Raw genomic sequence first — 16,730 nt, forward strand, 5'->3', positions numbered from 1 at the left:
CGTACACACCATAATCTATCTTGTATAATATATAAAAATTTTAAAAGGAAATAACGATAGACCATTAAGGAAGTTGCAGGAGTATATTCAAACATATTTTCATTAATACCAGGATGTATAGTGGAAACAATATACATAATATACAGTTTTATATATTGTTATGTTTCCATTATCATAACGGCGTCACAATTTACAAATGTGACGGTCGTTTCCTTATTTATGTGTGGATGGCCCGGGTAACGCAATTTGATGATTTGAATTAAAATTGGACATATATAGCAAGGTTAAGAAGTAATAGAAGTATTATATAGATGGTTTAAGATAACGGATTCGTTGAATATTGACTCAACCATTCCCATCATTCCATAGAATTTTATATTATGTTGAAGGCCACACTAAAGAATAGACTTATATCTAATGGTTTTATACCAGCAAGATGGTATACTCTAGCTACTACCGTGTCAAACCCTGAGAATGTAAGCATACAAACACAGACCCCAATTTTGAATAATACACCATTGAATAAAGACGATACCATTGAGGAAGTTTTGCGCAATTATAATTTTCCAAAGTTAAATGAAATAAAATCGGAGGATGTATTAGGCAATAATCGATTTGGAACGAAGACATATTTTATCAGAAGAAGTACCACAGGCAATCTACCTGTTTATACTGATTATAAAGGTGGTGGTAACAAAATTATAACTGAAGTTAGGAAAATTGAAGGTGATATCATCCAACTGAGGAATGATCTACAAGAAAAGTTACCTCAAATTAACAAAAAAAACTGGTCTATCGTAATGCAATCCAAAAAAATCATTATTAAGGGAAATTTCTCTAGAGACATAAAGAAAGTTTTGTCTGCTTCATTCTAGATACATCACCATCTATAAACGATAACTTTATAAAACTTGTATATAAAAAATTTCTAGACTAATCCATATTATTTATTCTTTCAATGTATTTCTGCAGATCAATTCAAATTGGAGTAAATAAATTTCGTTTCTTATGTAAAGACAAAAAAAACAGCATTTTCAGCAACTTTTTGAAAATATATGAATAACTATATTTAAAGCATATAGGAACACCCGGTTAATCATCACGTCTTAAGGAAGAAACTTTATTTGATTTTGGCAGCAAATTTTTTCTATATTTGAAAATGACAGCACATGCTAATAATGCCCCCAAGATGATGAAGAATTTTTGATTGCTAATCAAGTTCCCATTATAAGTTATAGACACAGGTGTAGCATTTAGATCATCATATAATTCAGTACTTTTTAAATAAGATTTGATGCTAACACCTTCAGATAAATCACCTTCTCTAAACTTCATTAATCTTTGTAAATAATCGTTATGAGCCTTTTCCGTATTCAATTTCATATCATCTACAGCGGCAGTAATCAAAGTAACATTATGCAACGGCATAAATTGATCATTTGTCTCTACAAATTGTAAATCATCCAATAATTCCTTCAACCCACTTGTAATTTGACCAAAGACAACATGCTTCCCATCCAATTCAGATTGTTGTGTCTCACTATTCAAAACAATTAAGAAATCAGAATCATTACTATCTGGTTGTCCCTTATTGGCCATTGATAATCTCCCCGGTCTATCATGTTTTAATTCAAAGTTTTCATCAGCCCAATTAGAGCCATAGATGGAAAATGGTGAAAGACCAGGTAAGACTTCACCAGCTTTCATGTAAGCATCTGGAATGATCTTTGAGAAAATGGTCCTTTTATAAGTCAATGGGACAATTATATTATCTTTACCTCCAAGGGATGCTTTCACTCCTTTACTTAAAACTTCGAAATTCTTCACAGTTTTGGGGACCACTGTACCATAAAGGTCTATGGCCATTTCTTGTAATTTCAATTTTTTAGTAACAGGATCTTGATATTCGATTGTATAGTAACATTTATGAGTGACAGGTGGATCAGGTTCATAAAGTTTGTCTAAATCTAACTTCTTGGCGGCAGCTTTCTTAGTAGCTGGTGCTGCCCCGATGGATGAGATCAATAGACTGACTGAAAGTAAGCCTGACCAGACAGATTGTAGTAACATGGTTATCAGCCTTAAATTCGCTCTTGTTTTGGCAGTATATTTCGAGTCAATTGTATAAGATGCCTTTCAAAAAGAGTACAATGATTTTAATAGATAAGTAATACCAGCAATTGCTACTAATAATATAGACCTTCTAAAGAGGCTGCTTTTTGCCAAGTGATTTTCATCTGCATTCTTCAATTTCCATTTAATGTTTACGTATTGCCTATTCGCATTTTCCACGTGTCTTACTGAGAAGATTCCGTCGTTTGTATTTTCCATTCCATCGGCAGTTAATGTACTCAAATCTTATACAATCGACTTGAACGACACATAAAATATCCAGAATGCACATATCTAAACGACTAGATAAGATACAGTGGAAAAGTTCCTTGGTATGCTTTATTTCATTATATATTAATTATATATATCAATGTATTGTCTGATTTTAAAAACGATGCTTTTTAACACCTCATACGTGTCTGAGTTATCATATACCATATCTCGTACACATACCTAGCCAATTTCGTCCTAAACATCGAGTTAGTGTGTTTGTCGTTCTTGTTGTAGTGGTAATAGGCATACTAGATGTTGTTTTCTCTTTTGATGTAGAGGATATCGTAGCAGAACTAGCACCACTTGACGAGGAATAATCCTTATTGGGGATAAAATTCCAATTATAACAATCGATGCAGGGTTATGGAGCCAAACATTTCGCTGGTTGATCGTAATCAGTAAGTATTTCATCAATAACTTTATGTATTCTATGGTTTAACATATTAACCCTCCAACCTTTATCATTAACCACATCATACACACAAACTCTCCCCGTATGACATGATGTTTCCATAGCATAACCAACAAGTGAACAACTTGAACTTGCTCCATTACATGTACCCATGAAAATGGGGTCAGCTGTATGTCCAAAATGCCAAACACCCTCTAAATATGCAGGTAATCCGGGAGGGAAGGGTAGATGTAATCTTTTTGCAGCTAAATATTCACCTGGAGCTTCAAATGCTACTGCAGGGAGACCGAATGTTCTTCCAATAAGAGCCGCAAGTGCACCTCCAAGAGAATGACCAGTCACCCAAATCTCTGCATTAGGATATTGGTTCAAAACATCTTTATAAATATCTATGACAGCATTATAATAACGATCTTTCCGTCTTAATTCCTTCTCAAGACATGATTCATCACACGTGTAAGATTTCACATAACAATCGCACACAGTAGTCCACAAATAACTAACTCTTGCACAACAACATGAAAATAAAAGGTTATCATTAATCTTATCATTGACAGTAGTTTCATCAATGCCTGATCCGGGTAAACCTTGAGCGCTGGTCCCCTTCACCGAGATCACCACAATATTATCTAATTCATTAACAAAAACATGACCTCTTATTCCATTACCATCCCACCCGAAATCCTGTGATTCAGATCCATTCCATGGTGAAGATACATTTCTCCAATCACCTGTTTGTGGAATTTGTACGTATGCATTTGATGACATTAGAGCCAGAGATATGATAGTCTCCTTGTCCGTCACATCGGGTGCGATCACTTGATCATCGTTATTCCAATCTAGTTCGATGGTGGATGCCAATTGCGGGGATTTATAAGCGAAATCCAGGTATGATTCAATGAATTTCGGAGTCCTATCTGTCAACCTTTGTAGAGTTATTTGTTTTGATTTTATGTTAAACTCAAATGAGAAAGGTGAGTTGGTAGAGTAATTCTCGTTTGTTGTCCATAACATGTCCTCTTGCTCGTATAATAGGGAAGCATCGTTGGTCTGTATTTTGGACTCTGTTGTTTCTTGGTACAATTTGTTAGCTTGGAATAAGAATTCGTCGTTGACGTCTAAGCGTTGATGAGTCTGTGAGGTTAAAGGTGTTACACCATGTCTATGTATATGCTTTAGTTTGAATTTATGCTGAAAGGTGCGTGACCGTTGGTCATCAGCATGAATATCATTAGCATTTGACGTATTAGAAGGTCCCTTGAGTAGTGGTGACGTTATTTTATGCTTGGAGTATATCGCTGGTCTTGATAATAAAATATATGCAAATGTAACTACCACTATCAGAGAACCAAATATGATTAAAGTAGTGGCGGATCGGAGGATCTTAATGCCTCTGATAGTATATGAATGGCGACGTTTTAAATTTCTTGCAGGAGGGGTATTATATCGTTTTAATGACATTTATTTTTGTTATTATGATAAACTAATGTGCATACAAGAATTTTATGTAAGACTTGACTCCTAAATTATCACCTCAGGTGGAGCTTAATGGTTCTTGTTCCCTTACCTCTTATCTCATCATACAATATATATATATATATATATATACTGTGAAAAGTGTACCTTAAATTCCAATTGGATATTTTTTTTGTTGAGATAGGGTTGAACACAACCAAGTAAGGGTTTAATGCTGTTAACCTCCATGCCGTGTACAGTGACTAGGGTTGTTGAAAATATAAATTGGAATTTGGGAAAATATGAACAAGTTGTCATAATTAAAGCATCCTCCTACCTGTAGTTGTAAGGAGTTTGAATGCAAGGTCATGCAATCATAAGACGTTCTGAAAGTGCCTGAAATATACAGGAGAAACAAATTTGGAACTACTTTTAGTTGCAATTGACCTACAACTTGGAACATTGCGGGAGAAGTACGCATAAACTTTTGTTAATTCAATGAAATTTAAGTCATCACGTTATAACGTCGGGTATCCGATCTGTGGTGCCAAATTCTTGAACAATTCCCTATTATTAGTAGCAGGTGGCCACTATGAAACAGATAAGATCACAATATTACAAATTGATTTTACAAAGAAGAAAATCGTGAAAAGATTTAGAGAAATCACTTTGGAACCAACAGATAATGCCCCCACCACATTAGATTCTCAACAAAACTTGGTCCTTATGGGTTGTAATGAAAACTCTCAAAAGATTCAATCCGGGCTTGGAAACCATCACATTAGAAAATTCATTTTTGAAAATGAGCATTTAAGATATGTGGCGAGTGTGGATTTTGATAGATCTAATGATCCATCACAAGCTACAAAATTCATAACAATTGCTCCTGATATGTCAATTGCAATTATCGCATCTTCCAATATTCCTACAGTATTGAAAGTCATTGATCCAAACATGTTAATCGAAAGATTTGAAATTGAAACAGGAAGAGAAGTGAAAGATGTAGGGTTTTCTCCGGATAGTAAATTAGTCGGATACATCACTGAATCTACTTTAGAAGTATTCTCTACCTTAACGGGTAGATTTGTTTCAAGGAAAACAGATTTTAACCAAACTTGGACTTTGTCAAACGTAAAATTTCTAAATGATAATGCAATCATTATTGTCGGTTCCTTGAAAAATTCAAAAGGAATTGTTTTAACCAAAATCTCTTTGAAAGACGACACCGCGTCAATTGATGAAACAAAGAAAATATCCAATTCAATAAGCTCAGTGACTTCCATGGATATCGCACCAACGGGCAACTTAATCGGTTTATCAACAAATGATAATTCATTGATTTTACTTAGATTAAATGGGTTTAAAATCCTTCATATATTTAAGCAATTACATGAACAACCTATAACAAAAGTTTCATTTACACCAGATTCTAGACATGTTGCAACTGTTTCTTCCGATTGTAAAACAACCGTGGTGGAATTACCTCCAAACTTGGGAAAATTAAGTTCATTCTTTAGTAAATTGAAAAAGCTTTTCTTAAACTTAATCATGGTTGTATTATTAGCGTATCTTGCGCAATTAATCTACAAACACAATTTACATCAAAAGACTTACGACTATATCCTTGAGAAGTATGTAGCCCAACGTGATAGCTCCGCTTATTTCAATATCAATGATGGCGTAGAAACGTCTATTATCCAAGGGGATATTGTATCAGTAAGATCTGTTACGCATCCATTGGATACTGAAAATACCATTATTAATACTTCCGCATTTGATACATCAACTGAATCGTCTCCAATATGGTTGACCTTAACAACAGAAACCACCGAAACCGTTCCAACTTTCATATCTCCCACTACTATTCCATCTTCCAAAAAAGAACGAATTGGTAAGCCAATATCGGCTACCACAACAAAGGAAACACAAAATAATATAGAAAAACTAAAGAGAATGATGAATGATGAATCATCTGTTGAATCACCTTTGACTGTTGCCAGCGATATGTTACGAATGTCAATCGCCCCAGTTTCCATTAATATTGAAAATACAGAAAATAAACAAGAAACAGAGCTAGCTACAACTGATACTTTTATAGAAACTACCACTACCACTACAACTCCACTTGCAGCAGCTACTACATTCTCACAAAAAAATGTGATAAGCACTACTTCTACAGCAGCAGCGTTTACTGTATTAGATACTATAACTGCTTCACATTCTTCTGCATCAATAACAGCCCCATCCTCGAGTATTATAGCAACAGATTCCTCAAGTACTACGACATCGGAGTTTTCCAGCTCACCTAAACACCTCACATACTCAACGCCTACTTTTCTATCCTCAAACTCTTCCGATGCATTCTGTACATCAACTCAAACATATCTCTCATCATCTATCACCCCTAGTGAGAGCATAGAATCGTCAAGTACTAACTTAACAAAAAAAACTGAAATGTTAGTTAATTCCACATCTATACTTGAGGATCTTACTACGGAGGTAACCATTTTGCTCGAATCCGTACAGTCTCCTGAAACAACCCTATCATCATCTACACCATCAGAACATGCGTCTGTCCTTACATCTCCGATTTCAAATACGTCAATTATTGCAGACATTGATTCAGTAACCTCAAATACATCTACTCCTTTACCTATCTCCTGCACGTCATCAAGCTCTATAGAAACGGCCACATCTGTTGATGTACCTGTCTCCTCCACGTTATCAAGTTCTACAGACACCGTCACGTCTCCAATCCTAAGTTTTGAAATATTGGAATCACCTAAAGAAACCGTCATATCCTCAACTTTAAGTTCCGAAGTATTGCAATCGTCAATAAAATCCGCTAATGTTTCTAGTTCCATCACATCTTCAGCTACAATCCTATCGTCAGAATCTTCTCAAGCAATCAACACTACATCTTTTATGCGGTTCACGGACGAGACGCTGGACGCTCCGATCCCGATTATCACATCCACTTCTTTAACTACCATTAAGACTGCTAATGTCATAAAGGCATCAATATCATCAGAGGCAGATGTTTTCCCAACAGCTGGATCCTACACTGAAACAGCAGTCTCCAACTACGTAGCAACCTCATTCGAGGAGCCATTGACCAATACATTCACTGAACAAAAGATCAGAACTACTACTGCTAATCTTCAAGAGACAGTTGTGCTGCGTACGATATGGATTGATGGATCTTGGTACATGTATGAAGAAGCTACATCTGTAACAATAGAACATCCCACAAAAACTGAAACGTTTGAATTGCAAGATGTCCCAACCCCATTCAATGAATCAACCTTAAACAGTACAGTGGCAGATATGGTATCATCATTAAACTCAATTGCTGAAGAAACAGTTCCCTCCCCTGCATCGCTTTCTACAACAGAATCTTCAACAAGTACTGAAACTGTAGTATCTACAACTCCTGTTACCAATGTCACTCAAATGGGTACTCCCCTATCTACAAATGTTTCATATACAGACGACGCTGAGAAGGTGAATACGCCAGTCGGACAAGAGATTACTTCCATAGATGAGATGCCAAGTGTTAGTTGCATTGAATCCATGACGACTACATCAAGTCCGCTTTCCGATGAAACGATTTCTGACAATCCTAGTACTCTGATTCAAGAAAAATTATCTTCAAGTGATAAAATCTCTATTGTAACTGAAATAACAGAAAAACCAACTCCGATACTTGAAGAAATTTCTGAAACTAGAATAGATGAAGCTACATCGGGATCTGTGACAGATACTATAGCTCACGATGAATTATGATCCTTGGTTTTTTTGAAAGAAATAAAGAGTTTGTACTTATAGGTCTATACGCTATCGAACATCATATATTGTATATTGGTAATATTTTAAAAAAAGATTCAGCTATGTCCCGTTGCCGATTTTCTGCAGTATTATTGTAAAGTAGTTTAGATCTCATTATTATTACTTACAGATTAAATAAATATAGTCTATAACATTAGGTTTCTTAAAACAGGGGTTGTCGAAATTACAAGTTTCTTCTTCGATTCTCTATCCGTTTTCTTCAGTTGTAGATTCTTGTACAGGTGTATGTTGCACGTTGAGTTCCTTTGAAAGATCAGGATCTGATAAATTATCACCCAGATCATTAACAACAGATAAGTCTGTGGTGAGTGCCGCCTCCTTTTCTGCTGTCATTTTTTTCGCATCTTTCTTGATCATTTTTTCTTTAGCTTCCTTTATCAGTAGTTTAAATTCTTGTTTATACAATCTAATCCAAGTCTTCCTTTCAAATTTATCATTTTTGAAATCAGCCAATAGTTTCTTATAGTGGTTCTCCTTGCTGTTTCCATTTCGGTTTACCATCATTTTTGATATTATACCGCCTCCATTATTACCGTTACTGGATGAAGCCGGTACATTGTGAGCAGCATCCCAACTAATCAATTGGCGCCTCAGTTCACTTTCATCTACAGGGTTTAAAGAATCACAAAAATTACTATTCCAAAGAATTTCATAATGGTTATAGCGTGCAATCATATTTTGTTTCGTTCCTGTGGTGGATAATCCTAATGAACTTAATTTTTGTTTGATTTTGGTTGTTGTCATATTGGAAAAATCTAGTTTTGGCAATCGTTGCTCAGAATCTGTACCTCTTCCTGAATTTAAATATTGTTCAGCATACGATATTGCTGGTGGTAATGGTGGTGGTGGAGTAGGTGTTACTAATCTCCGTTCTTGCGATCGTTTACTCGTATTTGCGTTCATACGTGATGTTCGCAATGAGTTGGATACAGTTTGGTCATTTAAGGATGATGTTGTTCCCTTACGTTTCTTACCTAATGACTGTAATGTCAAACATTCGTCTAAATGTACTCTTTCTAAGACTTGGATGGGGAAAAAACCCTCACAAACAGGGCATTGTGCTTGTTTCTCTTTCAGATTTTTGTTCTTGGTAGTGGGTTTGAACATGGACTGGATACTTGATGATGATTTTCCAATACGATTCATCGTTTTCGGTGTCGAAGATGGGTAAATGGCTGATTTTGATCTTAAAGATGTGCGTTTATTTGATGCGCCAACTATTTGTAAATCATCATCATACTCACCTGTTATGTCTATTGGTTCTTTTACATAAGAGTCCCCTTCAGAATCAGATCCCAATTCTATTATAGAGGTGTCGTTACTTGATCTTGTGGAGTCAAGTATATCAATTAACGATGGTCTTAAAGACTGGTAAGTTTGAACAATCCCATTCACTAAAAATTCGCTTCTTAACATGGATTCTCTTAATTCGAGTAAGCATAATGGACATTTGCTATTAGATTGTAAATATTCGCGGATACAAACGGAACAAAACGTATGACCACAGGGAGTTAATACTGGTGTCTTTAAGAAATCTTTACAAATATGGCATCTTAAGAGGAAATCTAGTTGGGCAAAATCTGGTAACTTTGTATTAGCAAAATCAGTAGTATCAGTAATTTCTTTGCTCATACTAGAAAGACAAATGATGTAGTGGGTAAATATACAGATAAGCTATGTGAACGGAGGGAAATACCTGTCATCATTTTACTGTTTTCTTTTGGAGTTTTTTCCAGAAATTTCACTCTTATCATAAATATGTCAATTTCTTCATCGTCTTAAAAATCCAATTACGGACATTAAGCGTCAGCAAATATATTGAAATTTATATGTATATGTTTTAGACACTTTAAATCAACTATAACAAAGTAAAAGGACATAGCTATGTTCATAAACATATAATAGCTTTCATTTCATAGCCTTTTCATGTCCTTAAGCATGCTTAAGATAACAAAAAAATATGTTGTCTTACTATATATAGTTATATATAATCTTATATGCAAAAAAAAATGTCCCTTTTTTTTAATTTATCACGATTTTTCATACTGCATTAAATGGAAGATCCAGCTTCTCATTTTCCATCTCAGTACTATTCTTCTTCTTTTTTTGTCTACTTTTTTATTTCCGTTCGTTATTTTTTGTGAGTTATTATCTGTTTGTAAAATAACACTTTGAGTAGCACGTTTCCATACCGAATATACATCCACACCGAACAATCCATTAGATGAAAAACTAGACGTTGCAACGTTGTTATGGTGTGCATTTGGAGAGGAATTATTTTTCGGTGAAAATTGTTTCAATATTGTTCCTCTAGGTGTCTTGGTAAATGACGATGGGGTAGATCCCATAGCTTTAATCATTGGTGATGAATAAATATCTTCAAATAAATGTGATGGAGTTTGCCATTTCTTAGAGATAAAAGTGGAATCTTTTGGTGTAGTTATAAACCGGTATGGAGTTCTCTGTGCAGTTTTAGTTTCAGGTGTTGATTCAAGTTTAGAAGCTTTTTGTTCAGCGAAGTGTTTTGAATGAGGAGATTGGGGTTGAGGTGTAGTATAATCATTCATTTTTAAGGGAGAAGATGATATTTGAATTCGTCTAGCTAAGGTAGGTTCTTCCCAAGAGAGTGTCGGTTTTGGAGATAATTCAAAGTTCGAATTGAAGGAGCATGTATACCTTTTGGAATTAGCGGGTGATTTCAATAGATTAGCAAAGTTACTTAGTGGTCGAAGTGATGTATTTTCAGAATCATAAACTGGGCCAAATGGGTTTGATTCTCTTACGGTAGGGGAACCAATATTATTAGTGGATACATCGTTTGGGAGAGATAATAATCCTAAAGATGTATGGAATCTTTGCATTTTATACGGTGGGCTGAATTCATCGCTTTTTTTCAATTTAGATTTATTAGGTGTACCTACTTTTTCATCAAATGAAGATCCTCGGTTAGTGAAATGTGATGAAGATTGTATTACAGGAGTTGATTCGTTGACATTTGCAATATTGTTACTGCCTATCCCAGGAGTGTCGATGATGGGCAACGGTTCTTGAATGGGATTAATGGGATCAGTATCTTCTCTTGCGTATATTATCTTTTCCTGAGTGTTTGTGTTTTCAACGTTTATACAAGAGATAACTTTTTTGCCGACTTCAGTTGATGGATCTACCGGTATATTAATTTTTGGTAATAATGAAGTAGACTTTTCAATAGTTTTAAATAGTTTGTTTACTTCAATAGTGTTATTTATAATATTGTCAGTATCAGTATTCATATTTATATCCGTTGCGACATGATTTATTTGTGAAAGAGCAGGAACTTGACTGAAATATTCTTTTTGGAAAGCTTTCAACTTTTCTCTTATTATTTCATAACTGCCATTCTCACCTTTAAAGAATTTTAATACAGATTCAGGTTTCACTTCCCAGAAGTGGCCCTTACCATCAGCAGATTTTTCAGTCTTGATGAATGCTTCATTTAATGATAAATTATGTCTAATTGAATTTTGCCAACTTGCCTCAGTCAATTTATAGAATGGGAAATAATCTGTGATCCATGCATATATTTGAGATAATGTCAATCTACTTGATTCTGATTGCAAAATTGCTAATACGATAAGTAAGGCGTATGAATATGGAGGTTTCGATGTCAATTGATCTAATGTTATTCTTTTTTTCAATGATTCTAATAACTCGTCCAGGGATAAATTACCATTTGAGCGAGTACTACCATCGGATTTTGTTCTTTTCAATTTTGAACGAGCAATAGGTGATGAATTATCATTATTATGAGTAATATTACTATTACTATTACTATTATTATTATTGTGTTTTGAAATTCCCTTTTCTTTTATGTTTTTCCTTGTTGTCGAATTTGGAGGAGTGAGGAGTTCAGATGTAGATACGACAGGTTCTAAGATTTCATTTATACTTCTTTTCCTATCCACGAGATGGTCAGTCGAAAGATCCCATGGATGAACACTAGTAATTGGCAAAATATTTTCATTCATCTTGTAATTTGGAACCTGACTATAAAGGTTTTGCTATGATTTTTTTATGTACAAAAATAATTGTTAGTTGGAAGTATTAAATTTGTTATTGATCTCGATGAGGTGCCAGATTTAGAGACAATAGACGTGGGGTACCTTTATATTTTTATGCAGCTGTTATCCTGATGTTAAGACAGATGCATATATATATATGTAATTCTTCAACAGGGAATTAAGTAGAAAACTGGGGAGTTTTAGGAAGATATGAGAATAAAAATCGTCAAAGAAGGTTACGTAGACTAAAGGTAAAACAATATGACATGACTAGAGTAATATAATATAACATAATATAATATAATATACTGTAGTTCTTGGAAGAGATAAAAGTAGTGTTGTATAGTTTCCTCGAGGAAAACCTCGCAGGAACAGCAAGTATATTTAAGGTTTTTCATTTTTTTCAAAAAAGTTTACGCGTTTACGCGTTTCATGTTTTCGTGTTTTGTTTTGTTTTGTTTCGGATACGCGAAAAGCACACCTTACGCGTCTTGCTATTACCGCAAGAGGAAATTCCAACTTTAAATACGAGATCTGAAGAGTATATTTTTAGTTTTTACTTGGCATAATTTATGTATGATATAATAGATAATACGTAGATTCTAGTTACATACAACTGGCCCTGGCTATTGTATTTCAAATTGGTCGGTGCAGAGGCAGTTAAGATCGTTTATAAAGTTGGTATTTTTTTTTTCTTTATTGAGTGCTGCAGATCGAGCATGATAAAAATAATTAAAGGTGCTAACATTTGTGATTGTAAGCATAGTAATGTGTTTAAGGTGTGTATGATCTAATCGTATGATCTAATCGGTAAAGATCTATTCATCTTTTGCTTGTGACACATAAGTTATGGAATAAGTATGTATACACTATTAGGTGAAGGACGCGCGACATTTTATTACATTCATATTAAAATAGCCCTCAGTCTTTCGTTAAAAACTCATGAATGGTGACTGTGTGAATATGGTTGTGTTTAACTGTAGTATATATTTCCTAGTGTTAATATTTAAAACTTGAAAAACTGTCGTCTGAACAGAGAGTTCTTACTTACGGAGTATATGATACGGTTTGATAATGAAGATGTAACTTCAATAATACATACGAAATGTAGACTTATATGACAATATCTCCGTCTCCATCTTCATCTGCATCTGACTGACAAAAAAATCCATAATAACTCAGGAATAGACCAAAGCTATGTAGAAAGATCTAATCTATCTTTAGCCGTAAGATGGGTTTTTTCGATAGAATGATAGCTTTGGCGATGCTCAGCAAAGTTTTTTCTAATTCGCAGATACCAAACATACATGTTTGTATAGCAGAATTGGCAACACAAGCATATGCTACTTGTATGAATAGTGTTCTTCAAACAAATGTTCTCCATTGTATGGTGCACAAACAAAAGGCGAATTGATCATAAGCTGCGCTTCTTTACTGGAGAAAAGTATGTTAGCAAATACTGTTCTAACGAATAGCCAGATTGGTTCTTTAAAGATAGCATTGACAATATAAATAAACAATCAATCAGTACTGGCACATCCACGACAACCACAGTGAACACATTGTTGAAATGTCACTGACATATTTTTCGACTCCGCATCATGTTCTAATTGAGCTCTAGGAACTCTACAAATACAAGTCTTATTACTATTAGTTTCGTCAGATTGAATACATTTCAAACAACATAATTTTTCATAACCTTTTTTCTTCCACTTAGCAATAAGAAATTTATCAGCATATTTTTCCTTCAAGAGCCAATCATACAATTCTCTCGATATAGCCTTTCTAGAATAGAACAGTTTATAAATATATCTTGACCTTTCATGGTTGATTTGCATTATCTTCCAAAGATTTTCATTAGATTTTGTTTGTAATTTGGAATCCTTTTGTTTATTAATTTCTTTCAACCTTTCCTCGAAATCTTCCAACGTAGGTTCAATTTTGGCAAATCCCTCCGGTGGTGGCCTTGTTCTTTTAGTCCTTATACGAGGCATAGTTTTAGTATATTGTATGATTCTGATAGTTCGATGTTCTCCTTTCTTTTATCTTAACTTAGAGTCTATGTAGTAATAAAACTTTGTTCTCGTTGTTATATGTTAAGGTTGATGTTTGAGCTGAAATTTTCACAACGATGTGTGTACAGTAATGGGACCTTTTTGATGAAAAAAAAATTGTTTGAACAGACAGAATTATATATACAATAAAATAAACGTAAATTCCAACGTATATTATTAGGCTGTCTACTGCCTGACGAAAATATCAAAGGACTGACGTTCTCTGTTACTTTGTTATTCCCAAATTCGTTTTGCTGACAACCTAGAGTGGTTTATCAAGAACATATCGGAAACAAAAATTGAGAGAATTTCATCAAAAGAGGGAAAGAGAATATATTCCGATAATTCGATTTTTTTATTATGTAAGACGCTATACGTATTATTAAAAATTATGATAGCAATTATATATATAATAATATATTGAGACAATGACCATTGAATACTCACGCACATCGCTGGCGTGATCAGACCATATTAAAGTATAAGTATTTTCTTTAATAGCTTCAATGGATGAGAGATTGCATGCAGGAAAGAATAATAGCAAAAGGAGCTTCAAAAAAAAGGAAGGTAGTAGTAGAGAAAGAAAAAGCAGATGAGATAACGTAGAAAAGTATGTAAGAAACTAGCCAGTGCTTGTATTGACCGTAGTCAATCTTGAATGTGACGTTGATACTTTTTCTTTGGATAACCAATTTTGCCACATGGATACCAGCATAACCCAAGCCATAATCAACGTGGTCACACCTACACTTAAATTGAAAGTAAACATTGGAGTCAAACCTCTATATTCGAAAGCTTCCACTACTTGATCTGTTGATTCCATAAATACTATCCCACCACAAATCAAACAAAATGAGGTAATTAATTCTGTAAATGGGTACGATAAACTTGTCAATTTGGTTGGATTGAAATAAAGGATTAAGAATGTGAATAATCTGAAAATAGATCCATATGATAATAAATACCCCCATTGAGTATGAATTATAGTGGAAGTCATTGATATTTGAGCATGTTGAGACATCAATATACCCGTCCAAAAGATCGTCAATGTTGGAAACGGATTTGGTGAAAACCCAGGTGTTGCTGCCACTATCTTTCCGAGCGTGTTGGGATCATCTTGCATATCTTGCATAATAATATTATCGCATGCTGTTTTATACCTCCAATCTTTTAATTTATATTCCACAAGGAGACCACATAACCCTGATCCGATATATATGAAGGCGATGGAAACGTGTTGTAGATCCTTAGGGGTCCAAGCACCACCTGCACCAGCCAAATGTTCCAAAAAGATATTAGTTATCCCATAAAAGAATATAAGGAATGATTCCATTCCTTCCATAGTAATTACTCCATGTGAAAATATCATTGGTAACGGATCATTATTTTCAAAGAAGAGGATTTTATTCCATGCCCAACCATATTTAGACCCTAATCCCATGTATCTTGATAATGATAATATACCTAAGAGGAAGAAAACACCACCTTTAATCCAATGTGCTAATAAGTTATAAACTCTGATACCTTTACCGAATAGGTTTCCTATGGCGAATCCTATGCCCATGTAGGTTAATAGATATAAAAATAATGGTATGTTTAGAGTATAGAATATAATTTTTACTATTGATTTTAATCTTGATTGTTTCATTGGGAACCTTGTCGTGGTTATTGGACCATTTTCTAAATCTGACATAATGTTATTTGATAGGCGTGTCGTTTTAGCGTTTGAAGGCGACGATGTTGAAAATGATAACGACGAAGAGTTATCATTATCGAGATTGAATGAAGGTGAGTTTTGAAGCTCAGGTGGAGATGGCAAAGTATTAGATGAAGATGAAGCACCAGTTAGATTCTCTGAAGAATTTGTTGTATGGGATAGATCTTGTAATGGGAAGTCTTCTTGATGTCTTGAATTTTTATTTTTATTTTTTTTATAGTTATTATTTGGTTGGAAATGAGAGTAATTAATTGGATTATTCGTTTCCTTTATATACCATTTCGTCATTAATATGGCAGATATGTAATGAACGATGATCCAAATGAACAATATCCAACACAATTTGGGATAAATGTTATTAGGATACCAATTGGGATCATTCTTACCTTTGAACGATATATGGAAGATTAATATGGCTAATAAAGAGGATAATGTTGTTATAAGGTTCAAAGTTAGACATGGTAAATACCATTTCGATTTTACGTTTTCTAGTATGAGGCATGCAGGATAAGTGATAATGATAATGAGTAATAGTGTTGTGATATGATATTTCAATGCAAATCTTTTCCCCATGCATGTAGTGAAATATGTTGTTGTATTATAATTAGTCCAGTATGTTCTTTCTAAATCTGTCAAATTTGGATCTTTCAAAATGGGTAATCCATGTGGGTGACCATGTTGTTCATGTGGTACTGGAATAGTTGCAGTAGCAGTTGCTATCTCATGTACAATTGATGTCAGCACTTTCGATGATATTGAATGCATACCCATTTTTCTCTTGCCAATGCGTCTCGAATATCTTATTTATAGATCTTGCA

General features: G+C 34.3%; 8 protein-coding genes across 8 annotated transcripts; 2 read left to right on the forward strand and 6 right to left on the reverse strand.

Moving 5' to 3' along the window:
• Positions 1-380: 380 nt before the first annotated feature.
• IMG2 (mitochondrial 54S ribosomal protein mL49) lies at positions 381-875 on the forward strand (the record flags this gene model as incomplete). Its single annotated transcript, XM_003671800.1, has 1 exon — positions 381-875. One exon carries the CDS (start codon positions 381-383, stop codon positions 873-875), a length of 495 nt encoding a protein of 164 aa, XP_003671848.1.
• Positions 876-1,092: 217 nt separating this feature from the next.
• On the reverse strand, positions 1,093-2,070 carry CPR4 (peptidylprolyl isomerase family protein CPR4; the record flags this gene model as incomplete). The annotated part of the gene is made up of 1 exon (XM_003671801.1): positions 1,093-2,070. One exon carries the CDS (start codon positions 2,068-2,070, stop codon positions 1,093-1,095), a length of 978 nt encoding a protein of 325 aa, XP_003671849.1.
• A 676-nt stretch (positions 2,071-2,746) lies between these two features.
• Positions 2,747-4,258, reverse strand: ATG15 (triglyceride lipase ATG15; the record flags this gene model as incomplete). Its single annotated transcript, XM_003671802.1, has 1 exon — positions 2,747-4,258. The coding sequence occupies one exon, from the start codon at positions 4,256-4,258 to the stop codon at positions 2,747-2,749; it is 1,512 nt and encodes a 503-aa protein (XP_003671850.1).
• A 492-nt stretch (positions 4,259-4,750) lies between these two features.
• SED4 (GTPase-activating protein SED4) lies at positions 4,751-8,038 on the forward strand (the record flags this gene model as incomplete). Its single annotated transcript, XM_003671803.1, has 1 exon — positions 4,751-8,038. The coding sequence occupies one exon, from the start codon at positions 4,751-4,753 to the stop codon at positions 8,036-8,038; it is 3,288 nt and encodes a 1,095-aa protein (XP_003671851.1).
• A 249-nt stretch (positions 8,039-8,287) lies between these two features.
• On the reverse strand, positions 8,288-9,733 carry RAD18 (E3 ubiquitin-protein ligase RAD18; the record flags this gene model as incomplete). The annotated part of the gene is made up of 1 exon (XM_003671804.1): positions 8,288-9,733. One exon carries the CDS (start codon positions 9,731-9,733, stop codon positions 8,288-8,290), a length of 1,446 nt encoding a protein of 481 aa, XP_003671852.1.
• A 398-nt stretch (positions 9,734-10,131) lies between these two features.
• HCM1 (Hcm1p) lies at positions 10,132-12,108 on the reverse strand (the record flags this gene model as incomplete). The annotated part of the gene is made up of 1 exon (XM_003671805.1): positions 10,132-12,108. One exon carries the CDS (start codon positions 12,106-12,108, stop codon positions 10,132-10,134), a length of 1,977 nt encoding a protein of 658 aa, XP_003671853.1.
• Positions 12,109-13,661: 1,553 nt separating this feature from the next.
• BUD31 (U2 snRNP complex subunit BUD31) lies at positions 13,662-14,135 on the reverse strand (the record flags this gene model as incomplete). Its single annotated transcript, XM_003671806.1, has 1 exon — positions 13,662-14,135. One exon carries the CDS (start codon positions 14,133-14,135, stop codon positions 13,662-13,664), a length of 474 nt encoding a protein of 157 aa, XP_003671854.1.
• A 682-nt stretch (positions 14,136-14,817) lies between these two features.
• TVS1 (Tvs1p) lies at positions 14,818-16,683 on the reverse strand (the record flags this gene model as incomplete). Its single annotated transcript, XM_003671807.1, has 1 exon — positions 14,818-16,683. The coding sequence occupies one exon, from the start codon at positions 16,681-16,683 to the stop codon at positions 14,818-14,820; it is 1,866 nt and encodes a 621-aa protein (XP_003671855.1).
• Between the last annotated feature and the right edge of the window lie 47 nt (positions 16,684-16,730).

This window comes from Naumovozyma dairenensis, chromosome 9 (genome assembly GCF_000227115.2).
Source record: "Naumovozyma dairenensis CBS 421 chromosome 9, complete genome".
NCBI lineage: Eukaryota > Fungi > Ascomycota > Saccharomycetes > Saccharomycetales > Saccharomycetaceae > Naumovozyma > Naumovozyma dairenensis.